This window comes from Schistocerca nitens, chromosome 2 (genome assembly GCF_023898315.1).
Source record: "Schistocerca nitens isolate TAMUIC-IGC-003100 chromosome 2, iqSchNite1.1, whole genome shotgun sequence".
NCBI classification, from domain to species: Eukaryota; Metazoa; Arthropoda; class Insecta; order Orthoptera; family Acrididae; genus Schistocerca; species Schistocerca nitens.
In genome coordinates this window covers 910,048,837-910,076,062 of record NC_064615.1, presented here as the reverse complement: position 1 = coordinate 910,076,062, position 27,226 = coordinate 910,048,837, and the positions used below count along the sequence as shown (strand labels likewise).

Genomic DNA, 27,226 nt, shown 5'->3' with positions numbered 1-27,226 from the left:
GACATCAGAATTCTGGAAAAACTCTATTTCATTGTAGGCAAACTAAAAATCTTATAGGTTTCAAACTCAAGATCCTTTACTTTTCTATATATCTGATCATTTACACTACTTTTTGATATATGTTGAGAAATGGTAATTTTAATGACAAGGCATTGTGCAGTATCTAACTGCCACTCCTGCTACATTCACATGCAGACTTCAGCAACTGGGAGAAGGAAGATGTATCTGTTCTTTTTCAGCATACACAATAAATCATCATATTGCTAGCACATTGCAAGTACACTTGTTTCCTCACAATTCACCCTATCAAAAGCTTAAGAGAAATGTGTTGCTATGCAGTCAAGTTCTCATCTTCTGTCAATCGCTTCAGATGTATCCAGTTGAAAAACCATTTAGATGTGACTTGCAAGGAAACCCTGCTCTGAACCCAAGCTGGCCCCTACACTACCGTCCTGCTTCATGTAAAAATGTCTTTCATATATATAATAGAGGGAAACATTCCATGTGGGGAAAATATATAAAAAACAAAGGTGCTGTGACTTACCAACCGAGAAAGCATTGGTAGATACACACAATAAAAACACACACACACACACACACACACACACACACACACACACAGATTTCAAGCTTTTGCAATACAAGGTTGCTTCATCAGGAAAGAGGGAAGGAGAGGGAAAGACAAAAGGATATGGGTTTTAAGGGAGAGGGTAAGGAGTCATTCCAATCCTGGGAGTGGAAAGACTTACCTTAGGGGGAAAACCACCTGCCCTACACTCTGGCTCCTACCCTTGTAACCGCCACCGGTGTAAAACCTGTCCCATGAACCCTCACACCACCACCTACTCCAGTCCTGTAACCCGGAAGGTGTACACGATCAAAGGCAGAGCCACATGTGAAAGCACTCACGTGATTTACCAACTGACATGCCTACACTGTGAAGCCTTCTATGTGGGAATGACCAGCAACAAACTGTCTATTCGCATGAACAGACACAGGCAGACAGTGTTTGTTGGTAATGAGGCTCACCCTGTGGCCAAACCTGCCTTGGTGCACGGCCAACACATCTTGACACAGTGTTGCACCGTCCGGGTTATCTGGATACTTCCCACTGACACCGACCTATCAGAACTCCAGAGATGGGAACTTGCCCTTCAATATATCCTCTCTTCCCGTTACCCACCAAGCCTCAACCTCCGCTAATCTCAAGTTGCCGCCCCTTGTACATCACCTGTCATTCAACAACATGACAACATCTTTGCCTCTGTACTTCTGCCTCAACTGACATCTCTGCCCAACCTCTTTGAATTTACACATGTCTGTGTGTGTGGGGGGGGGGGGGGGGGGGCCGCTCACTCTCATGTATACCTGTCCCTTTTCTCCCTAAGGTAAGTCTTTCTGCTCCCGGGACTGGAATGACTCCTTACCCTCTCCCTTAAAACCCACATCCTTTTGTCTTTCCCTCTCCTTCACTCTTTCCTGATGAAGCAACCTTGGGTTGCGAAAGCTTGAAATCTGTGTGTGTGTTTGTGTGTTTTTTATTGTCTATCTTCCAGCGCTTTCTCAGTTGGTAAGTCACAGCATCTTTGTTTTTTTATATGTTTTTCATATATGTATGAATGATCCCTTCAGATATTTTACTTAAAATACATGTAAAACTAAATGGTCAGCAGTTTTTGCTATTGCCTCTTAATCCTTCTCCCTTGTGCACAGATATTACTGCTGCTGCTGTCCATTCATGTGGGGGCATACAATTACTTATACAAAAGTTTAAAAGGAATCCTTATTAAATCTCAAGGCTCCCACCATGATTTTTAGAATTTTTACTTATTCTGTCAACCCTTGCAAATTTCCTCACTTGTATTATTTCACAGCAATATAAATGTCTCTGATATTAAAGATGAACCTTTTGACAACTTCCCTCTTTTGTGACCTTCACATCCCTGCCCCCTGCCCTCCACCCCAACCGTAACCATTATTCTACTGTACTGCATGTTTGCTTTCTTTGCATCCCTTGATATTACTGTCATCTGCTTGAATGTTTGGAACTGTCCTTCGTGTTCCTTTATGGTATTGTGTATACCCAAACATACTCCTCCATTTCTCGTGATAACCCTTCCTCTTTACAATCAGTTATTCCAGGAAGCATCTTTTTCTTTTTACTTCTCTCTTAACATTATTTAACTCAATCATTTGGGTTTCAACCCATGGTATTAGAGGTTCCAAACCCACTGATACATAGTAATCCACATTTGTGACCTATCCTCTTGGTCCTTTCATGCCTAACCAGTATGCTCTTAATGTGATAATTCACTGGAACTACAGTGGATATTACTATCTCCTACCAGGACTGCAATAACTGATGTCATCATGTTATGTGATCTTTGTACCTTTCCAAGAAATGTATTTTACTGATAATTACTCTCCAGGCATGTGTGGTTATTATGCATACTGTTGGAATTCTACTGGCCCTGAGAGAGTATCAGGGGGGCTCTGTATGTTGGATGGCTCTGTATATTGGCTCACACAGGTTTCATCAGTGAGTGGATTTCCTTCACTACCATTTGAGAAACAATAGCAGTGTGAGTGCAAATGTCCCCCAGCCACCTTAGTCTGAGTCCTCCCCCCCCCCCCCCCCTCTCCAATGTGTCCTGTGTAGGGATATCAATGCACACCACTGACCTATTGGGGTGGAGGGAGGGGGGGAGGGCGACAGTACATCACCAGGAAGGGGGCATACTGATTGAAGTACTGCTTACTATCTCAGTCTGTCTCACTTTCCTGTGGTGATGTCACTTCATCACCTCATAACAATCCAGTTGCCATATTGGGCTCTCCAAAGTGCCAACTAGCACTGGTATACCTCTGCTGTCATCTCTGTTGTTAAATTGCATCTGTGATATCGCTGGAGATGTCTCTATGACACAATCATCTGCAGTGCTGGAACTGCTATTGTTCTCCCTGTGGGGCTTCTACACTGTTGGGTGCACCATGGAGGTCCAAAGACATGCAACAAGTTAAATCCTTCAAAGAATGCACTCAACACTTCGAAGCTGCTCCGTGTAAAGGCTCGTTACTTAATAAAACATAAAACACAGTAAGAGAGGGTGCTATGAGTGCTACATTCTCTCCTTGGGAACATGTGCCTCTTTTGCCCAGGTGTGGGCCAAGCTCTGTAGTCTACTGGGAAAATCTCTTTTGCAGTGATTTTTCTACAGGTTCATTGACTTTTTGTGAACATCTCATGACTCACTATCTGACAATGTGTGTGTCCTCTCATCACATGGCTATCTTCTGAATGAACAAAAGAATAGCTGAAGACATCCCCCTATCTTTAATCTCTATTAACCCTGAATTGTATTGGTCTCTTGATACTTTGTCTGCGTTATAAATTTGGTCTGCTGTGAAGTTCTCTTCCACCAATTTCTGGAACTCCTCATGGAAGGAATTATCTGCCACAACATTTGAACTAAGCCGCTCTCTTTGCATGGTAAATTCATAAATCCTGTAATGTCGTTTGAATCTGGTTATCCATCCAGACGAGGAATTTAATTCTGTTTTTAACCCTAGAGCTTCAAGAAAAAGTTTAGTTTTTGTCGACACACATTGCGCCTAAAACAATGACACCTTCTACTCTACTCATTTTTGGCTAAACCATTGCATAAGAGCAGAAGGTAATTCATCAAATGTAGATATTTTAATGCTTTTCATGCAGGTGGAACTAGAATTGCATTTCCTGACAAAATCTTGTATTTCCTGCTTATTCTTTTTAATGACCCAAACAGTTTGCATTCCAGTACCGTAATCAGCACTTAGCTTCACAGCAGTATCCCCCTCTCAAATCTTTCATTTTATTCCAATTCTTGTTTTAATGTCAAGACATTTCTTTCATTTCTGTCATCTGTTTTTATAAATGTGTTTTAACTTGCAAACTTGCATCATTGACACACACAGATTAACACGAGAATGTAGAGTTAGTTTTTGATTTATGTGGAACAGGCTGGCCAGTAACAATGGAAATGATACTCTTATCACCTGACAATTGTTTAAACAATAGAAATGGCATTTGTCACCTGACAGAATGTTTATTGTTATTTGCTAGAGAAAAATATTGTACTTCTTTTTAGGCTCACGAATAATACGCAAACCAGATAATCCATTTTGTGCATAAGTGACATAACTTCGTTTAAAGATACCCAGAAATTTCAGTATGAAAGGTGATTTGCATTTCATGTTGACATGATTAAAAATGAATTTCCAAATTTCTGAATACTGAAGCTCTTAATAAAATCTCTTCTCCCACTTATATAACCTCACCAGTGGAATATATACATATTACAGGCTTCAGAAACACAAAAAATTACTACCACAGTGGAATGTTTGTTCCTCAGCCCATAATCTCTTAGTAACCTGTGACATTCTTTAGTAACCTGCAACAAATTCATGAGTCAGGACCTTGTTTCATTACAAGAGCACATAAATACTAAAAGATAAGTTTATATTTTTGTGAAACAAAAATTTAAAGTTATCTCTAAAGTAAGGTAAGTCATCTTTTAAAATACTGTTTATTTTCAGAGGCACCAACAGAGGAGTGGAGGAAAATTCTAGAAATTAATGTTCTTGGACTTAGCATCTGCACAAGAGAGGCTGTACAAGGCATGTTACAGAGAGGAGTTAATGATGGTTTTATTATCCATATTAGCAGGTAAATAGGTGTCCTTTTATGGCCCCAAACGTATTTATAAATGAAATTTCATGATGCAATAGCAATACATGCGCACAAGATAATATATTATGGCCATAAATCTACCCTGTAAAAACTTTAGTCATTAATGTCAGATCTACATTGTACTCCATAAGCTTAGTTCCTGAGTTAATTTGGCCTTAAAAACAATGGTGTGATGAGAACTTACAAAAATTGCAGGACAAATGGCTGGTATACAATGACATAATCATGGCAGAGGGTGATAAAGAAGCTGTATCACTTGTGACAGGATGAGGATTTTTTTTTTTAATTGGGCATGTGGGATTATAGTGGCTTAAGTTACTGTAATCATTGTTCTTGCTTCAGAACTGTAAACAAAATGTAATAATGAAGCCACTGTTATGTCATTCAGTTAGACATAGTGATGTATGCAGGATACAGTAGGAGAGCAAGCAATAAATTTGATCTTGCACCAGAAATTCATGTCCCCTATGTTTGTAAAACTTCAGTTGGAACAAAGTACATACATTGACAATTTTTATTTTGGCTAGAGCCACAGTCCTGGTAAGTTTATTGAATAATGCTGCCACCATTTGACTGTAATAATTTTTATTTTATTTTTATACAATCCAGATTTTAGCCTTAGGCCATTTTCAAGTACAAAATCTGGAATAAACAATAGAAGCATAAATCACAAAAGCAAGAAATAGGCAAACACGAAAAATAGTGTACAAATATCATGATTCTTTACCTTATTTATATGTCAAAAGACTTCAGATGGGTATGAGATAAAAGCCCTTGTCAAGAAAGTATATCTGGACATATAGGCCAAGCCTGCCATTAGTAAAAGTGAGAACATCTCTAAAATCCCTAAATATGTGACAGTCTTTCGTTTCTGGACCCTGTAGCACAGCTATTATGTGAACTGATGACCAATAAACAGGTATGTGCTGCAATATTGTATCTGGACAACTGACATGGACACAATTGATATGATCTTCCAAATATCATCTGAGGCACATCACACTCTGCACAAGCAATGTGTGGTGTGTTAGGAAACAAGGTAAATGAACTATTTATTTTGCGTGATAATTCCATTATTTTTGCATACATTGATAAATAGATGCTTGCAGTACATGACATGGAATTCCACTGTTACAGTTCACGTGTAAACATCATGAAGTGTCGTGTAGGAATGGGGAGGGGGGGGGGGGGGAGGGAAGCAATATAATCAGTGCTACTAAGAATAACTGCCTTCCAGTATTTGTATTAGCATTGGTCATATTGCCCCCCCCCCCCCCCCCCCCCCCGCCCGCCCTTCCTCTTTCGTGTCATTCAATTACACTTGTTATTTTCCTCAACCACTTCACAGTGGCTTATTTCCCAACATGTTCAAGAGCTGCAGATGTAGATATGGTGAACGTAATTCTTGTGATCATCAGATGGCCCCATATATTTCTAGTGGTTACGCAAAGCTGCTTGGAAAATGTAAATGTGTTTCCAAATATTTGGTGAATGTTTCATTACCCCCTCCAGTCCGCCTCCGACCCCTCCCCACATCATCTGCTTCCTGAAACTAACCACCTCCTTTTCCCACTATACAGCTTCTGCCATCCCCTTCTGTTTTTTACTGCTTCGTTTTGTTTCTGTAAATTTCTATTAATCCTCATCCTCCCCACCCCTGCAAAATCACACTTTTTAAAAATATTCTTTAAACTTTAAAAAAATTTAAAATTATTGTACACAATTAAGCTCTGTTTTTGTAGACATCATGTAACAGCCATCGAAATTAATCCGTAATTGTTCCATTACACAGCATATTTCATATGTTACCAGTTTAAAGTATATCCTTTTGTTTCAGCCAATGAACTTTCTATATATTGTTTTTATAATAACAACTACTGTTTACACTAATCTTTCTTTATTTTTATTTTTACATGTGAATAAATATAAGCATCACAAATGCAGATGTAGCAGTTTTATACAAAATATTAAATTACTTTCTGTTATTCTTAATAGCATTGGTTATCTTTGTGCCTGCCCCCACCCCAAAATATTCTTTTATGTCTGAAGCATGCATCAGTGGCTTTTACCTAATATCTTTTACATCTTATGTGTTTTATTGCCTAATATCAAACAACGGAAAATCCAGGATGGAATGTAACAATACTAGAGAAGGAAAGTTGCTACTCACCTTATAGTGGAGATGCTGAGTCATGATAGGTACAACAAAAAGATTCACACAATTAAAGCGTTTGGCGATTAAGGCCTTAGTGTGGTGCATGTGTTTGTGTGTCTACTGCTGACACACACTCACATAAACGCAACTTGCACACACATCTGCAGTCTCAGAGCACTGAAACCACACTGCAAACAGCAGCACCAGTGCATGATGGGAGTGGCAGCCGGGTGGGGGTAAGGAGGAGGCTGGGGCGGGGAAGGGGAGGGATAGTATGGTGGAAGTGGCCGACAGTGAAGTGTTGCAGCTTAGACAGAGGGCAGTAGCGAAAGTGTGGAGGGGGAGGGGGGTAATGGAAAAGAGAGAAATAAAAAGAGAGAAATTAAGACTGGGTGTGGCGGTGAAATGACAGCTGTGTAGTGCTGGAATGGGAACAGGGAGGGGGTTGGATGGGTGAGGACAGTGACTAACGAAGGTTGAGGCCAGGATGATTATGGGAATGTAGGATGTATTGGAGGGAAAATTCCCATCGGCACAATTCAGAAAAGCTGGTGTTGGTGGGAATGATCCATATGGTACAGGTTGTGAAGCAGTCATTGAGATGAGGGATATCATGTTTGGCAGTGTGTTCAGCAACAGGGTGGCCCACTTGTGTTTTGGCCACAGTTTGTCAGTGGCCATTCATGTGGACAGAGAGCTTGTTGGTTGTCATGCCTACATAGAATGCAGCACAGTGGTTGCAGCTTAGCTTGTAAATCATATGAATGGTTTGACAGGTAGCCCTGCCTTTGATGGGATAGGTGATGTTAGTGACCGGACTGGAGTAGGGGGTGGTAGGAGGATGTATGGGACAGGTCTTGCATATAGGTTTATTATAGTAGTATGAGCCATGAGGTAAGGGATTGGGAGCAGGGGTTGTGTAAGGATGGATGAGTATATTGTGTAGGTTTGGTTGACGGCGGAATACCACGGTAGGAGGGGTGGGAAGGATAGTGGGCAGGGCATTTCTCATTTCAGGGCATGACGAGAGGTATTTGAAACCCTGGTGGAGAATGTAATTCAGTTGCTCCAGTCCCGGATGGTACTGAATTATAGGAGAATGCTCCTCTGTGGCTGGAATGTGGGACGTTGGGAGGTGGTGGGAGACCGGAAAGATAAGGCACGGGAGATTTGTTTTTGTACAAGGATGGGAGGATAATTATGGTCAGGTATATTTTGAGAGGGACTGCTCATCACTGTGGATGCGATGACCATGAGTGGCTAGGCTGTATGGAAGGGACTTCTTGGTATGGATTGGGTGGCAGCTGTCGAAATGGAGGTATTGCTGGTGGTTAGTAGGTTTGATATGGATGGAGGTACTGATGTAGCCATCTCTGAGGTGAAGGTCAACATCTAGGAAGGTGGCTTGTTGGGTTGAGTAGGCCCAGGTGAAGCAAATGGGGGAGAAGTTGTTGAGTTTCTGGGTGAATGTGAATAAGGTGTCCTCACCTTCAATCCAGATAGCAAAGATGTCCTCAATGAATCTGAACCAGGTGAGGGTTTTAGGATTCTGGGTTTTTAGGAAGGCTTCCTCTAGATGGCCCATGAATAGGTCAGCATAGGATGGTGCCATGCAGGTGCCCATAGCCTTACCGTGGGTTTGTTTGTAGGTAATGCCTTCAAAGGAGAAGTAATTGTGGGTGAGGATATAGTTCGTCATGGAGACTAGAAAGAAGGTTGTTGGTTTGGAATCCATAGGGTGCCTGGAAAGGTAGTGTTCGATAGTAGTAAGGTCATGGGCATTAGGAATGTTAGTGTACAGGGAGGTGGAATCGATAGTGACGAGCAGGGCACCGTGTGGTAAAGGGACAGAAACTGTGGAGAGTCGGTCGAGGAAATGGTTGGTATCTTTTATATAGGAGGGTAAGTTCCAGGAAATAGGTTGAAGTTGTTGGTCTAAGAGAGCAGAGATTCTCTGTGTGTGTGAATCTTTTTGTTGTGCATATCACGACTCAGCATCTCTGTTATATGGTGAGTAGCAACTTTCCTTCTCTGATATTGTTGTTACCTGATATGTTAAATAGTTGCAGATGTAGACATGGGTGCATATACTTCTAATGGTTGCTTAAATGTATGTCTTCAAAGTGTGACTATGTTCTCCAGTCCTTTTACAAACTCTTGATTATCCCATGTATTTATAGCAGTTATGTAAAAGTGTCTGGAATACATGTAAATGTGTTTCAAATATTTATAAATATTCTATAATTGATTACCCCTGCACCCTCCCTCTCCCCAATTACCAAACTACTCAAACTATCCACCTCTTTCCCACCTACAACTTTCTCATTCAAATCCTCCCCTCCACCATTCACCAATCACAAGTCTTCAAGTAATTCACTTCCTCTCCTAAACACCTATTCAAAAATGTGTCACAGTGTACCATTCATTGAAACACAACATTATTAATTACATAACACAACATTGACGTTGACACTCACAGTGCTTAGTGCAGGTACTCGGGGTAATGGAACACATCCAGGTGCTGACATTGAGAGGACAAATGTAGACATAAGTAGAATGCACACCCGTCATTCCATCAACCATCGTCAATTGAAGAGTTGTGCGAGTAGAATGTACACCAACGAAGAGAAGGTAGAAATACTACTCATCTATAGGGAATGTAAGTTAGCAGACCAGTAATTTCAATTCCGTTTCCTTATGTACAGGTACATTTAGAAGAGTAGTTTAGTCCTTTTAAATACTGTTGTGTAGAGTAGGCATACAGTAAAGGCTGTCCTTCCTACAAACTGCATCGACATAATGTTTCTTTTGTTATTATTGTTGTTGTTGTTGAAGGTTAGCAAAATGCTACACAGGCAGTGGAACTGTACAGAGAGCGATATCCTGACAAGAACCCACCTTCCCAATGGATGTTTTCTCGTCTTGTTGCGATGCTTCAGGAAATGGGAAATTTCAACACATGACAATGCAATCGTCATAGCACTCGCACAGACGAAGCTGCCGAAGTTACTGTTCTCTCTTCTGTTGCTATGAATCCACATGTGAGCACATGACAGCTTAAACACAAGATTAGCATTTCTAAAACCAGTGTACATCATATTCTTACATGTCACTGGTTCCATCCTTACCATGTACATCTACGTCAAGAGTTGCATGGGAATGATTTCCAGAATCGTGTACAGTTCTGTCAGTGGGCACAGCAGCAAATCCTCACCAATCCGAACTTCTCCAATGTTCTATTTAATGATGAATGTTCCTTATCAAACAAAGGACAGGTAAATACAAGGAACATGCATTATTGCTCCAGCGACAACCCACAATGGCTTAGACAGGTGGAACATCAGCATCAATGGAGAGTTAACATGTGGTGTGGGATGCTTGGTGCTACAATTATTGGCCCTTATTTCATCAATGGTAGTCATATGGCACAGCGTATGCCAACTTCCTCGGATGAATTCTTCCTCCTTTTCTGGATGAAGTGCCACCACGAATGAGAATGCTTATATGGTATCAACACGATGGATGTCCAGCACATAATACCTTGCATGCATGACGTGTACTGAACTAAAGGTATCCTGCCAGATGGATTGATCAAGGAGGAATAGTTACCTGGCCTGCTAGGTCTCCTGATTTAAATCCTCTGGACTTTTTTCTTTGGGGACGCATTAAAGACATTGTCTATTGCGATATTCCAACAACTCCAGAGGACATGCAGGATCATATTGTGCTTGCTTGTAATTCTCTTCAGCAGGCAACAATGGAAACAGTAAATAATTCTTTCATTCAATGAGTGCACCAGTGTATTGGTGTCCAGGGTCACCACTTTGAGCATCTTTGAATGTTCTTCTCCTGGGCAATGGAACAGGAGAGTAAAAGTCAATTTTAGTAATGTTTTTACTTGGTTTTCATTTGTTTTCTGACAACTCCAGCAAGTGGAAGAGTTTGTAATACTGGGCTCAAAGTCAATGTTGTGTTATGTAATTAATAATGTTGTGTTTCAGTGAATGGTACACTTTGATACATTTTTGAATAGGTCTTTAGGAGAGGAAATGAATTACCGAATAAAAAATACAGGGTGCTATTTAAAAAAGTCATACCGCTGTTCATATCTTTGTAAAATACAAAGCTACAGCGAAGGCAATCGTGCTGATTGATGTCCCCGTGATGGCTAAAGAAGAACTGATTGAAACATTTTGTAATTTGCAACTGGACAAACAGTTATTTAGGGTGGTCAAGCTAAATGAGACACCCTGTATATATATATATATATATATATATATATATATATATATATATATATATATATATATATATATATATATATATGTTCTGAAATTATAGATACAACCTCCACAAAAATTATCTAGTATTATTCTGTCCTACAGCTAGTCACATATGTCACCATTAAAAAAAAAAAAATGACCTACTGATTTAACCACTGAACTTCTAGGTATTGTTTTTGGAATAACTGGAGAGATATTGTTTTACACTTCAGAAAATACTTTGTTGTACATTTTTCTTACAGAATTTTAACATTTTCTTAATGGGCATGTGAACTGTGGTGGATGTGTTAAGCACATACTCAACCAGTTTTAAATGCATGTTATAGAAAGGGTTACACATATTTTATTAATACTTCATTAAGTTCCATAACATGGACTTTACAGAAGTTTTATTTATATTTGTCAGAGAGTATGGATCTGAGTCCAGTAACCTTATGAATTTTGCCACCCCACCCTCTTTTGGGCACCCACTTCTTCAAACTACCCCTCCTCTCAATTTCCCCCTCCCTTGCCACCCACACCACACTGCCCCTATTGACTTTGAATAATGTCTCATATTCTGTTGGCTCCTCAGCTGCCTCCATGTTCCTTCCCACTCCCCACCATTTTATCATCCTTGCGTTGTGGTTTCCTTGGCTAATTGTGCTGGTGTGAGGGAATTTGGGGAGCATTTGCATACTGCTGTTGCAGTTTGTAACAATACATATTACTACTCACCTACATAGCCTGCCCTATTTTACATAAAGAACTTATTACAAAGAGTCGTGCTTCGGTAGCTCAGTTGGTAGAGCACTTGCCCACGAAAGGCAAAGGTCCCGAGTTCGAGTCTCGGTCGGGCACACAGTTTTAATCTGCCAGGAAGTTTCAAAAAATTCTATGTTGTTAAAAATATATTATGATAAGACACTTCGCAGTGTTTACATGTGAATTTTAATAGTGGATCTTGTGGCATTTATTATGTTCTCTGGTGCTGGTGTGCTTCACCATACTTGACACAAGGTGTAATGCCACCTTCACTTTAGCTAGTTGAATGTGAGGTATGTTAGTAATGGTTACCTGTAATAATAGTTATGAGCTGGACCTGCTAGTCAGTTCCAACTTGACTTCTTGCTGTGCTCAGTAACTTTTTTCTGAAGTGCGAGTGCAACAACAATTGCAGTTCACAAGCATATAACAAAAGCTTCTTGTCTGGACCTTCTCCCAAATTCACCCACTCTCTTTTGTGTCTTTACTATTATTGACATTATTGGAAAGGTCTGCTTGTGTATTCTGTGGTGGTCCTTGCACACCTCCTTCAGCTCATGGCAGCATGGAATAGTGCACTCCTTCAGCTAAAGCAAATGCTTGCCCTCTGCTCTGCCTGGACGCCCAGGTTTCACCTTACCTCACTTGACTCTCTACAAAGAGGCACATCTTGTCAGTGTACCATTTTTCCAACATCAACCTAAGCTATTATAGTATTTTCTTTCTATGTTTTGTTCATGTGGCTATCCTTCATAGTTTGAAACATAATGGTGTGTTGTGGCCTTTCCCATGGAAATGTTATGGGTCATCACACACTCACCAATTGCAAATAGAGGATATTGCATTAACAATCCTTATACTTCTTTACATCACTCAATCATACATTTGTCTTAGATACTATACTACTACGAATTCACTATTGAACTTTTCTCTAATCCTTAATAATACTCTGCATTTGTTTTAAGTATCTCCTTAACATTCTCAAATTTATTTAAGTTGAAAATTCATCATACCCACTTTTTTCTGTTTAATTACAATCTGTTGGTCAATGGGAACTCTGGGTTCCAAAACCAGTAAGATTCAAAATGGTGTTTATACTTCTCATATAAGAATACTATGTTTCGATAAATGTCACATTGTACCTCAAATAAGGCAGATTCAGAAATGTTCCAGAACTGAAACCTTACTTTTTAGGACCAAACCTCAGAACACAGCACAGTCGACACAGTGAATCTCAGAAAAAGGTGTCATAATTCCCTTACTACTGTTACATCATACTTTCTTCAGTCTGAAGGAAAACTCATTTCAAATCAAACATTTGCCCACCACTAAGCATTCTCCACTGTACAGTATTTCCAGGGTTTGTTACTCTTTCCCCCTTGTATACAAACTTGATGGGACATACACCCTTCAGCTCCTTTTCCCATCACCATGAAGAATATGGTTTGGGCATCTGTCTGTTCTTTTCCACCCTAAGGTATTGCTTTTCAACATTTTTGTCACATCTCAAGGTGCCTTCCTACCAGACCTTTTGAATTCCAGCTCTCTTCACTGTACACTTTGTTTGTGTCTTCCTTTTGATTATCAGTGTCTCCTAAACTTCACTATGGCACATTCCCTTACCATCTCCCCGCTTGAAACTGTTCAAATTCTTGAAAATTCCCTTCTTCTGCTATCATTCACTATAACAGTCGACATATGCAGCATTTTTCATGCCCCCTGGTGCTGCTATGCTTCACTGTACTTGACACCAGATGTAACGCTGCGTTCTCTTAGCTGGTTGAATGTACAATATGTTAACACTGGATTAACGGTTGCCAATAATAGTGGTGGTGGTGGCCAGCTAATCACATTCAGCTTGACTTCTTGTCAAGTTCTATAGCTCCTTTTCCAAAGTGCTTCAATGCTTACAGTTCACAATCATGTAACAATAACTTTCTGCCAAAATCAACTGGTATCTTTCATGTTTTTACTGTTATTGACATTCTTGAAGAGGTCTGCTTGTATATTTTATGGTGGCCCCTCCAGAGCAACTTCAGCTGGATGTAGCATAAAATAGCGCACTCCAGAAGCAACTGTACATGCCCGCTCACTGTTCAGGCTGCACATCCAGGTAGTGCCTTATCTCGACTCTGTACAAGAAGACACGTCTGATCATTGTACTATTTTTATAATGCCTTCATGCAGCAGTCCTTCATGCTTTTAAGAGTGTAACGATGTGCCATGGCCTTTCCCATGGAAATGTTATGGGACACCATAACCTCCATGTCACAAAACATAAATTATGTTATGTACCGATGTAAGCAAAATGAACAGTTCAGCTACCTTGTCCCCTAACACACCACAGATTGCATTATGCGGACTGTGATATGTCTCAGGTGATCTTTGGAAGAATTTTTTGTGGGTCCATGTCAGTTGTTGCAATATTATGAAAAGGAAAGTTGACACTCACCGTATAATGGAGCTGCTGAGTCACAACAAAAGACAGTTCTAAATAAAGCTTTCTGCCCTTAAGGCCTTCATCAAAAATCGACCACACACACACACACACACACACACACACACACACACACCTACTTTTGATGGAGGCCTTATGGGCTGAAAGCTTTATTTGGAACAGTATTTTTGTTGTGCCTATTTGCACCTCACAATCTCAATTATATAGAAAGCAGCAACTTTCATTTTCATAATATTGTTCCATTCATCCTGGATTTTCCATGTCAGCTGTTATTCAGACACAATAGTGTGGCGACTGCTTGTTTATTGGTTAGCAGTTTCATATAACACCTGTGCTGTACAGTCCAGAAATGAAAGTCTGTAATATATTTAGGTCCTTTACAGATGTTATCACTGGTCTCCATGACTAGATATGCTTTTTGTACTAGGACTTGTATTTCATACCAGTCTGATGTCTTTTGACATGTAAATAAGTTCATGTTTGTGCTGTTTCTTGCTTTAGTGATTTATGCTTCTATTGTTTATTCCAGCTTTTGTATTAGAAAATGGCCTAAGGCTGAAATCTGGATCGTATAACAATAAAATAAAAATTACTGCAGTCATATGGTACCAGCATTATTTAAAAACAATTATCAGAAAGAATATGGTTAAATATACAATCCTGTGACTTCCTAGTCTGCAAGAACGAGCAAAAATTGCTGTTCACTGGATTTTGTTAAAAAATTGCTTCAATTTGATACCAAGTAAAGTCTACTCAGACTGTGAAAATTTTATTGAAATCTGTACCCTTCATTAAATTGATTAAAGTGAGTGTGAAATAATTAATACATGACTGCCATGATTTTTAAATACATTACCAGTTTCTTAAGTTGCTGTCATTCCTGTTTCTTTTTTTCAGTATTTCTGGCATTTATCCCCCAAGAGCCTCAAATTTTAGCATGTATGGTGCAAGCAAACATGCAGTTCAGGTATTAACAGAGGGCTTATTAAAGGATTTAGCTGAAAGAAACTCTGGAATCAGAGTTACGGTACAGTATTCAGTTCCAAACTTTCTTTTGTAGTTAAATGGTCAACCATTATAGAAAAACATTGAGTATTAAATTTTGGACACTGAAAAATCACACACAGAATAAAACATAATATTTAAATGTTAAAATTTTACCTTGCATAGTACACAAAACATAACCGTAACAAGTTCTGTGCTCATCATTTTCACAGCAGCTGTATATAAATTACAGTAGATCAAAAGAAAAATGCCATTTGCATGCTACACATTTAGTTATAAAAATGTTAGTGAATTGTTTTAAATTTATACCAGTAACCTATTTGTGCAAATTGCCAAGTATGTTAAAAGTTGTGATAAGGTGAAAAATTTAGAAACTGAAAAATTGTGTAGAGCAACATACAGAAGCACGTGCCTCTGAGCTTAAACTAAATAATGATAATTTTATAATTGTAACTGTGTCTAGATCTCAATTGTGAAATTTTCAACTATTTCTCAATTACTTGGATTCCTTGCTGTTGTGCTCTCTGTCAGGCAGAGGGTAGCAAATTATTATTTGTGGTCTTTTCAGTGTAGATTTCCTGAAAGCTTCTGTTGGGGTCAATGATTTGAAGTATTGCTCTATTCATTCAATATGATATTTCCCCCCAGGGGGTCCACAACTCTTTTGTGAATACGTGCGTAGCGAGCACAGGACGCCGAGCTAATGTGGCCCTCCTTCCTTTCCGGGCTGCATACCTTCCTTTTCCGCATCCTTCCCCATCCCCCATCTTTACCCTTTTCTCCGCTGCGGTGTTTGAGACCTCTCTTCTTTCCTTTCCCTTTCCTTGTTTTTCCCTTTCTCTTTTTTCCTCCCTGTGCGTGTCTGAAGGCCGACCCATGCACTCCCATGCGTAGCCGGTGACTGGGTAACGCGTAATTCCCCACCCCGGGTAGACAGGTAGGACAAGTACGTACCCCCTGGTAACGGCCAGGCCAAGGGAGGGGTGATTACCCGAGCTGATACCTTCCAAAAGTGCTGATTGGTCCCTCCGTCCGTTTCTCAGGAGGTGTGACCTGAGGTGTGAACAATCACCTAAGGTGAGAGTGCCCTCAGAGAGGGCCCCCTCAAGGAAGGAGTGCACCATCGGAGACGCTGGTAATCATGGGGGATACTTCCGCAATGGTTTCCTTATCATCTACTATGTCTGCTCACAAACATAAGTTCAATGAGTCTCAGCCACAGACAGTTCTTCCATCGTTGCCACAGTTCCTTGTTGTTTCTCAGTCTGACGAAGGTCACGACTTCTCCACGGTCAACCCTTTCATTATTCAGAAAGGTGTCGCCACAATTGCAGGTCCTCTAAAGTCTTGTTCCAGATTATGAAATGGCACCTTGTTGTTAGAAACAGTCAGTGCCTTCCAGGCACAAAAATTCCTGCGTACTTCACTGCTACACACCTTCCCTGTCTGGGTGGAAGTGCACTGCAATTTAAGTTCATCACGTGGGGTCGTTTATACACGCTCCCTCGGCGGATTGTCCGACTAGGAAATTGAAAACTACCTGTTTGACCAGGGCGTCACGGCTGTTCGAGTCATGAAAAGGGTTGACATGAACGTCGTTACAGCCCATACTGTCTTCTTGACATTTGACAGAGTTCTACTCCTATCGAACATAAAAGCAGCTAGTAGATAATTTCCGTTCGCCCTTATGTCCCAAATCCTACGTGTTGCTATCGGTGTCAGCAGTTCAATCATACCAGCCAGTCCTGTTCCAATCTGGCCAAATGTGTTACATGTGGCAAGGATGCCCATGAGGGTGCTTGTCCACCTCCATCCCCTTGTTGCATTAACTGTATGGGTGACCACGCTGCTTCCTCTAGAGATTGCCCCATTTTTAAAGATGAACGGCTCATTCAGGAAATCAGAGTGAAGGAAAAGGTGTCGACCTTTGCTCGAAAGTTATTCATCAGTCGAAAGCCCACTGTGCCTCACATAGGTAAATACAGCACTGTCCTTGCCTCTCCTCAGCCAACAAAGGAGGCAGCCGCTCAGACTTGTGATCTCACCTTTAGTGCCACAGTCGTCAGATCGGCCAGCGCAAAGATCTACCGTTCAACCTACCCACTCTCACCTGCTCACTCTATGGCTCACCCTTCATTGGGTTCTGCTAAATCTTGAGCCCCAAAATCTGACACCCGGACTTCCAAAAAAGAGCCTACTCGTGAAGATTTTTTACGTACCCCAACTTCACAACCATCGGTTCCTCCTCCATCTCAACATTCTGTTTCCAAAAAGGCTAATAAGAAACCCAGTTCCTCTCCTTCTCTGCCACGGCGTGTCTCATGTACAGCACCACCTGGTGGTAACCGCCCTCGGCCGTCTTCAGTGTCGCCGAGGCGCACTGCTGGCAGCCGATCAACCGGCCGATTGCTGGTGGCAGGAGCTGTTCCCGAACAACCTATTGATCAGGATTTTCTGCCTTCGACTGAATGCTGTTCCACACTGTCGGTCACAAGCTCTGAGTAGTCGTTGAGTTGAGGGCAACCTTGTTGACATTCTTTCATTTTCTGTCCACCCTATGTCCATTATCCATTGGAATATCCGTGGCATTCGAGCCAATCGGGATGAATTGTCGATCCTCTTATGATCCTACGTGCCGATCATCTTCTGTCTTCAGGAAACAAAGCTGCATCCCCACGATCGCTTTGTTTTCCCCCCGTTTTCAGTCAGTCCGATTTGATCTCCCCTCTGTTGAAGGCACTCCAGCACATGGAGGACTCGTGATTCTTCTCCATGATACTCTCCATTATCACCCGATCCCCTTAAACACTTCCTTCCAAGCTGTTGCTGTCCGTATTTCCCTTTCTGGATACACCTTCTCTCTTTGTACTGTCTACATTCCATCGTCCACACCAATGGCACGAGCTGATCTCCTTCATCTTCTTGGTCAGCTTCCGCCCCCCTATTTGCCGGTTGGGGACATCAATGCCCACCACCAGCTTTGAGGAACTGCGCATCCTTGTCCGCGCAGCTCACTATTGATAGACGACTTCCACGAAGTGGATCTTGTTTGCCTCAACACTGGGAACCCTACGTTTTTTGTCTGCCTCCATGACAAATTTCTCTCATTTGGACCTTTTGGTCAGTACTTTTCCACTAGCTTGGCGCTTTGAATGGTTTGCTCTTGCTGATACACTCGAGTGTCCTTTGATTCCAGCCACATCTGCCATATATGTGCCCAAGATGCTGGAAGTTTGCCCAAGCCGATTGGACACTTTTTTCGTCTCTAGCGACATTCGATGACCGTCACTTTCCTAGCGTTGATGATGAGGTCACTCATATTACAGAAGTTATTCTTACAGCTGCGGAACATTCAATACCACGCACCTCTGAATTGCCCCGGCACCCCCCAGTTCCTTGATGGAACGAGGCATGCTGCGATGCAATACGTGAGCAGCGATGTGCTCTTCGCGTTTTCCGACACCATCATACTTTGGCCAACTGCATCCGCTATAAGCAGTTCCATGCACGATGCCATCATGTCATCTGCGATAGCAAGAAGGACTTCTTTACTAGCTCATTTAACATCTTCACTCCCTCCTCAGAAGTTTGGAGTCGGATTCGGCGGTTATATGTAGCGCCTAGTTTCTCCCCGGTCTCTGGGCTCACCATCGCGCATGATACATTAGTGGACCCCGTCGCAATTTCTAACTCATTGGGTCAACACTTTGCTGAGATTTCGAGCTCTCAAATTACCCGCCAACATTTCTCCCGAAGAAACGTGCAGCGGAAGTGCAACCTCTTGCCTTCTTCTCTCAAAATCGCGAAAGCTATAATACTGTTTTCTCCATGTGGGAACTCCAACATGCACTCTCTTCTTCTCGCTCTTCCGCCTCAGGACCGGATGGTATACACATACAAATGTTGCTGCATTTATCATACCATAGTCTGCGTTACCCCCTTCGCCTTTATAATCGAATTTGGACCAACAGTACTTTTCCCACTCGATGGCGGGAAGCTATCATTGTTCCTGTTCCAAAACCTGGAAAGGACAAACATCTCCCCTCTAGCTATAGCCCCGTTTCTCTCATGAGTAGTGCATGTAAGGTTTTGGAGCGTATGGTGAACTGCCGTTTAGCTTGGTGGCTGGAGTCCCGCAGTCTTTTAACACCTGCCCAATGCGGTTTCCGAAAGCATCGTTCTGCAGTTGACCATCTTGTTGCTCTCTCCACTTATATCATGAACAATTTTCTCCGTAAACGCCAAACAGTAGCGATATTTTTCGATCTGGAGAGAGCATACGATATCTGTTGGAGGACAGTCATCTTCCGCACACTGTTCTCTTGGGGGTTTCGAGGTCGGCTGCCCCTTTTCCTTCATGAATTTATGGCAGAGCGCACATTTAAAGTGTGGGTGAACAACACTACTCTCTCCCGTACCTTCTCCCAAGAAAACGGGGTACCCCAGGGCTCCGTGCTAAGTGTTGTACTGTTTACCATTGCCATAAATCCAATTATGGATTGTCTCCATCCTGATGTCTGGGGCTCCCTCTTTGTGGACGATTTTGCGATCTACTACAGCTCTCAATGGACCAGCCTTCTTGAACAATGTCTTCAAGGATGTCTCTATCGCCTCCACTCTTCTTTTCTCCCAGTAAGACCATTTGTGTTAATTTTTGGCGTCGTACGGAGTTTCTTCCGCCTTCCGTACATCTAAGCTCTGTCAACCTTCCGTTCACAGACGTCACTAAATTCTTGGGTCTTATGTTCTGGCTCGCTGTCTGTGATCCCTCAACATCCTCCATGTCCTGACTGGCACCTCCTGAGATGTGGACTGAGTGGTCCTTCTATGTCTCTATCATGCCTTAGTGCACTCGAAATTGGACTATGGAAGCATAGTTTACTCCTCTGTTCGGCCGTCTATTCTTCGGCATCTCGACTCTATCCACCACTGTGGATTATGTTTAGTGTCTGGAGCTTTTTACACCAGCCCTCTGGAAAGCCTTTATGCTGAGACTGCTGAACCTCCGCTGTCCAATTGGCGATCTGTCCTGAGTCGTTATGCTAGCCATCTGTCTTCCATGCCTGCAAATCCGGCCCATGACACTTTTTTCGACACTTCCTTGGATTTAGGGTATGCTGGCCGCCCTTCCTCCCTACTACCACCAGGAGTCCGCTTCTGTCAACTGCTCCATTCTCTTTCCTTCCTCTTTCCTAAAACTTTCTTGACAACTTGGGGTACAGCACCGCCTTGGCTCCAGCCCTGGACCTGCCTGCTCCGTGACCTTTCTCAGTTTCCCAAGGATGGTACCCCTTCTCTTGTTTATCGTTGGGCATTTGCTGCTCTCTGCACACAAATGAAGGCCACCACATTTATTTACACTGATGGCTCAAAAACATCATTTGGTGTTGGGAGTGCCTATATTGTTGGCGACACCCCAAATCGATTTCGGCTTCCCGACCAGTGTTCCGTTTATACTGCGGAGCTTTATGCTGTTCTCCAGGCTGTCCAATACATCCGTCGCCATCAGTGGATACAGTATGTTATCTGCTCAGACTCTCTCAGCTCTCTCCTCAGTCTTCAAGCTCTCTACCCTGTTCACCCTCTGGTCCACCGGATTCAGGACTGCCTCCACTTGCTCCACTTGGGGGGCATCTCTGTGGTGTTCCTCTGGATCCCAGGACATGTTGGTATCTGTGGAAATGAGGTGGCCGATATAGCAGCCAATGCTGCAGTTTCTCTTCTTCGGCCAGCTATTCGCATGATTCCCATAACCGATCTACAGAGTGTTTCACGTCGTCATGTTGCTCTTTTATGGCACGCACATTGGTCGACACTTCCCAATAATAAATTGCGGGACGTGAAAGCTGTTTCCTGCCTGGACCTCTTCCTCACGAACTCGTCGTCGGGAGGAGGTAATTTTAACTAGACTCCGGATAGGGCACTGTCTTTTTAGCCATCGACATCTTTTAAGTGGTGATCCTCCCCCACTCTGTTCCCACTGTTCTCAACTGTGGACGGTGAGACACCTTTTACTTGAGTGCTCCTATTTTACTCCATTACGCGCCCGTCTATAGCTGTCACCTGATATATCTTCCATTTTAGTAGATGACACATGATCAGCCGATCGCATTCTCGAGTTCATTAGTGCCAGTGAGATGATGTCAGTAATCTGAAGCTCTTTTTGAGGGCAAACAACCCCCCTTCTATAGTGGTTTTGTAGGCTTTCTTTCTATTTTTGGTTTCCCCACTTTTTGAGTTGTGCTCCCATTGCTGCTGGTTTCCAGTTTCGTTTTTTTAGCTTTTCCTAAGTCACAGACTGGGCGCTAATGACCATAGCAGTTTTGCGCCCTGAAACCATAACAAACAAAAATTGATATTTGTTAATGACTTTTCTACTCAGACAGTACAGGAGAGCAGCATACTGATAGATAATTTACCTTGGTCTGAGAAAATATTTAGTCAAATAAACATTCATCCACTTATGAAAGGTCTTTCTGATCATGATGCACAGCTAGTTACAGTACATGACATAGCTCCTTACAGTAATGCAAAACAGTTCTACCAAATGGTATGTTCAGTTAACGATTTAATGATTGCGTATTTTAGGAAAAGCTTGCAGCAGTTATTTATTTATTTATTTTGATCAAACATTAACTTATCACAAAAAAAGTTATTTTTGTTCCAGTCGTGTGGATAAGTCAGAGCCTTACTAACTAGAGTTACATATTATTGCCTGGCATTATTATCTACACAACTTTTTCTAAATTTAGTTGGGAGAACAATGTTCTATATAGGGACTATGCATAAAAACAATTTACTATTGTAGTACGTAGATTAAGGAGAGATGAGATGAGATGTGTACCAGGAACCTGATGCTAATTTAAAATATGACTTATTTCATCATACGTTTGTGAGTATTCCAGTAACTGGTAAAGGGAAAAGGGCATAACAGCAAGAAAGAGTAATGACCCAGAAATAGTCAAATATTATGAAAACTACTATACTGTATTAAGGAATGTTATTAAAAATTTAGAAGCACGAATATTATGTCTGAGATTAGAAACTCTGATTATAAAATTAAACCAACTTGAAATATTGTTTAAACAGGGCAACCAAGAACACAGGAAGATTTTATGACAATCAGCTGAATGAAAAGTTTATTAACAAAAAGTCAGAGCTTGAAAATATTTTAAATAATCATTTTTTAAATGTTGTGGAGAAAATAGGATCAAGATGTAAAAGACAAAGCTATATACTGAAGAGGGAATATCTATGCAATTTGATAAAATTGAAGTTCTTCATCTCCTTCTGAAGTTGAGAAAATAATAAACTCACTCAAATGTAAAGGCTCATGTGGAACTGATGGAATCTCCAGCTAAGTACTAAAAGCTTGTTTCCAAGAGATAAGTAGGATTCTCAGACACATATGTAACACCTCACTGGAACAGAGCATTTTTCCCAATAGATTGAAGTGTGCCATTGCATAAAAAGGAGTATAGGTCTGATGCCAACAACTGCTGTCCAGTCTCACTTCTGACAGCTTTGTCCAAAATTCTTGGGCACTGATAACCTCGTTGTTGTGCGCCCTAAAACCCTAATCATCATCATCATCATCCAAAATTCTTGAAAATGTAATGTATTCAAAAGTAGCTTCACATATTTGCAAAAAGAAAGTACTAACAAAATGCTGGTTGGTTTTCAGAAGGGCTTTTCCTGCAGTTTTAGTAGAGTGTAGAAATGTAAGTGGACTTGGAACAAAAGATCTACATATCAGTCTGGTAATCACAATGACTGTATGTGGCACATAGTGATGTTGTCACTTGGCATGGCAAAGTGGAATTATGGAATGAAGTCAGGCCTCTATTGGTCTGTGTGGTGAGATGGGCTCATATGACAGCTTCATAAAACAATCTGTACATAGTTGTCAACCTTTTGCTTTCAGAGGCCCCATCATAGGCAGGCCGTGGTTTTCAACAGGGTCTATCCTATTCATTAGTGAAAAGCAACTCTAATGTATTTCAACCCCGTAGATTAGTCTGGGTAATCAAATGAGCATTAAGTGTTCATTTGATGACCTAACCATCTATCAGAGGCAAATCAAGCAAACAGTGTGTGTGTGTGTGTGTGTGTGTGTGTGTGTGTGTGTGTGTGTGTGTGTCTGACCCCCACCCAATCACACCCCCCACACTTTCTTACCCCTCATCCTCACATAATCCTCAAATAACTCGTCAGAGATTAGCTGAGATTATATTTATTTCAGTGACATTAAAGATCTTTATTAAAATGTAATGCTTGTAGAGTAATGTTTATCTGCTCAGTGTTTCAAAGTCAGTCTGTGAGTGTGACTGAATGGGTGATGTGGATGCTAGTTTTCCTGTCATCTGTTAAGCAATTTTCAATAACAGTTTTACTGAATACTTCTCATTCAACTCATTCATTGCAGTCAATATGCCCTGGGTTAGTAAAAACTGAGATCATGGATAACACGAAGCATCTAGATAAAGAAAAGGTCTACTCACAGCTACCACATCTGCAACCAGAACATGTTGCTAATGCTGTTGTGTTTGTTTTATCACAGCCGCCAATTGTCCAGGTGGGTTCTCTCATGTACATACATATTTATTTATTATTTCTCACCTTTTCTTTTTTTAAATTTAAAAATCTATAGAGAAATGCATAGTTCACAGTAATCTTACTAAAATTCCTTACTTCCCAGGTGCCTCTACTTGTAATACAGCCTGTTGGACAGAGGAGTATTACTGAAGTGAAGTAAACAGTTGATCAAAGCCTCTTCAGAGACAGTGAAATGACAAATATCATCTTATTTGATGTTTTATTTCTATACTAATCACCTGTGTTAATACAATGCTTAGTTTTGTTGAAGTTCTGGAATATTATCATTACACTTCATTCACATGAAAAAAGCTGAACTCTACAGTCATCAGATTTGATATTGAAAGGCAGTGGTTGTCTACTAGATCTAGATGCTGTTTACAAATTTGCTCTAAAAATAAAAACAAAAATGATAAATATTACACACTGAATTACACATTTTTGCATGTGTAAACCAGTGACGTGCTTTCAGGGGTAATATACACTACAGCACGTAGAAAGTAATGAGAGGATATTACTTTGGACTATTGGAAGGCTGTTAATACACACTAAAAGATGACATTGATGAACCTAAGTGCTGCATGAAATGAATGCAATTGTCCTTGCAGAAGTTTCACCATGGCACTAATTTATAGGAGACTTAAAATAACAATCAACCTTCAAGGAACAATTCAATACATGCTCTGCAAATGAGATATGGTGACAGTGATTAGCTGAGAATCGTACATGCATGGATCAACAGTGCAATTAAAAATGGTGTGTTATTGTGGAAGTTTCTATCAATCTAAGTAATAGTTGTTTGGAACAAACACAATAGGTAAAGTGGATTGCACATTAAAGGTTTAAATATAGTAATTATGTAGTGGAGGTAACTTCACAAATTAAAATGTATAACATGGAATTTTACAAAATATTTGGCTGCTAAATAAATCCACAAGTGATAAGTAAATTTACACTTTAATCCACACTTAGTAAAAAAAAAGTATTGTGGGGTAACAATGGACTTTTTAATGGCCAAAATTGGTGCATTATAACTAAAATGACAAACATATCTAAAAACAAAGATGATGAGACTTACCAAACAAAAGCGCTGGCGGGTCGATAGACATACAAACAAACACAAACATACACACAAAATTCAAGCTTTCGCAACAAACGGTTGCTTCATCAGAAAAGAGGGAAGGAGAGGGAAAGACGAAAGGATGTGGGTTTTAAGGGAGAGGGTAAGGAGTCGTTCCAATCCCGGGAGCGGAAAGACTTACCGTAGGGGGAAAAAAGGACTGGTACACACTCACAAACACACGCATATCCATCCGCATATACACAGACACAAGCAGACATTTGTAAAGGCAAAGAGTTTGGGCAGAGATGTCAGTCGAGGTGGAAGTAAAGAGGCAAAGATGTTGTTGAAAGACAGGTGAGGTATGAGCGGCGGAAACTTGAAATTAGCGGAGGTTGAGGCCTGGCGGATAACGAGAAGAGAGGATATACTGAAGGGCAAGTTCCCATCTCCGGAGTTCTGACAGGTTGGTGTTAGCGGGAAGTATCCAGATAACCCGGACGGTGTAACACTGTGCCAAGATGTGCTGGCCATGCACCAAGGCATGTTTAGCCACAGGGTGATCCTCATTACCAACAAACACTGTCTGCCTGTGTCCATTCATGCGAATGGACAGTTTGTTGCTGGTCATTCCCACATAGAAAGCTTCACAGTGTAGGCAGGTCAGTTGGTAAATCACGTGGGTGCTTTCACACGTGGCTCTGCCTTTGATCGTGTACACCTTCTGGGTTACAGGACTGGAGTAGGTGGTGGTGGGAGGGTGCATGGGACAGGTTTTACACCGGGGGTGGTTACAAGGGTAGGAGCCGGAGGGTAGGGAAGGTGGTTTGGGGATTTCATAGGGATGAACTAAGAGGTTACGAAGGTTAGGTGGATGGCGGAAAGACACTCTTGGTGGAGTGGGGAGGATTTGATGAAGGATGGATCTCATTTCAGGGCAGGATTTGAGGAAGTCATATCCCTGCTGGAGAACCACATTCAGAGTCTGATCCAGTCCCGGAAAGTATCCTGTCACAAGTGGGGCACTTTTGGGGTTCTTCTGTGGGAGGTTCTGGGTTTGAAGGGATGAGGAAGTGGTTCTGGTTATTTGCTTCTGTACCAGGTCGGGAGGGTAGTTGCGGGATGCGAAAGCTGTTTTCAGGTTGTTGGTGTAATGGTTCAGGGATTCCGGACTGGAGCAGATTCGTTTGCCATGAAGACCTAGGCTGTAGGGAAGGGACTGTTTGATGTGGAATGGGTGGCAGCTGTCATAATGGAGGTACTGTTGCTTGTTGGTGGGTTTGATGTGGACAGACGTGTGAAGCTGGCCATTGGACAGATGGAGGTCAACGTCAAGGAAAGTGGCATGGGATTTAGAGTAGGACCAGGTGAATCTGATGGAACGAAAGGAGTTGAGGTTGGAAAGGAAATTCTGGAGTTCTTCTTCACTGTGAGTCCAGATCATAAAGATGTCATCAATAAATTTGTACCAAACTTTGGGTTTGCAGGCCTGGGTAACCAAGAAGGCTTCCTCTAAGCGACCCATGAATAGGTTGGCGTACGAGGGGGCCATCCTGGTACCCATGGCTGTTCCCTTTAATTGTTGGTATGTCTGACCTTCAAAAGTGAAGAAGTTGTGGGTCAGGATGAAGCTGGCTAAGGTAATGAGGAAAGAGGTTTTAGGTAGGGTGGCAGGTGATCGGCGTGAAAGGAAGTGCTCCATCGCAGCGAGGCCCTGGACGCGTGGAATATTTGTGTATCAGGAAGTGGCATCAATGGTTACAAGGATGGTTTGTGGGGGTAACAGACTGGGTAAGGATTCCAGGCATTCGAGAAAGTGGTTGGTGTCTTTGATGAAGGATGGGAGACTGCATGTAATGGGTTGAAGGTGTTGAACAGGACAAAATTCTGTTGTTAAAACACCTGTGAGGCCTCACAATTTGACCGCTCTCGATTTCTCTCATGGGGAAGCACTGGAAGATGCAGTCTATGATGAAGCCCTAATTACTCCAGATAATACGTCATTCAATCACTATTGCATGCTCTACCATACTATCCACTGTAATTGCTTCTGTTCATAATTGTTTTTAACGGTGATTGCAAATGTGCCTTTCAGTCCATGGTCAACAGTTTGAACACATGCCTAAAGGAGAAAATGATTTTTTGGAAGAAGAAATTTATTGTTACCAAATCATTGTTACTAAATTGTTCATTTAAC

General features: G+C 41.5%; 1 protein-coding gene across 2 annotated transcripts in view; it reads left to right on the top strand.

Annotated features, from left to right (window-relative positions):
- LOC126234702 (farnesol dehydrogenase-like) overlaps positions 1–24,828 on the top strand; it is a 68,886-nt gene extending 44,058 nt beyond the window's left edge. Inside the window, exons 3-6 of one of the 2 annotated variants that reach the window (XM_049943444.1) lie at positions 4,576–4,705; positions 15,267–15,396; positions 23,800–23,949; positions 24,073–24,828. In XM_049943444.1, coding sequence (XP_049799401.1) covers positions 4,576–4,705; positions 15,267–15,396; positions 23,800–23,949; positions 24,073–24,129 — 467 coding nt within the window. In that variant the 3' untranslated portion in view covers positions 24,130–24,828. The remainder of the gene's footprint in view (positions 1–4,575; positions 4,706–15,266; positions 15,397–23,799; positions 23,950–24,072) is intronic. The other variant, XM_049943443.1, reaches the window with a different exon arrangement.
- Positions 24,829–27,226: the final 2,398 nt, after the last annotated feature.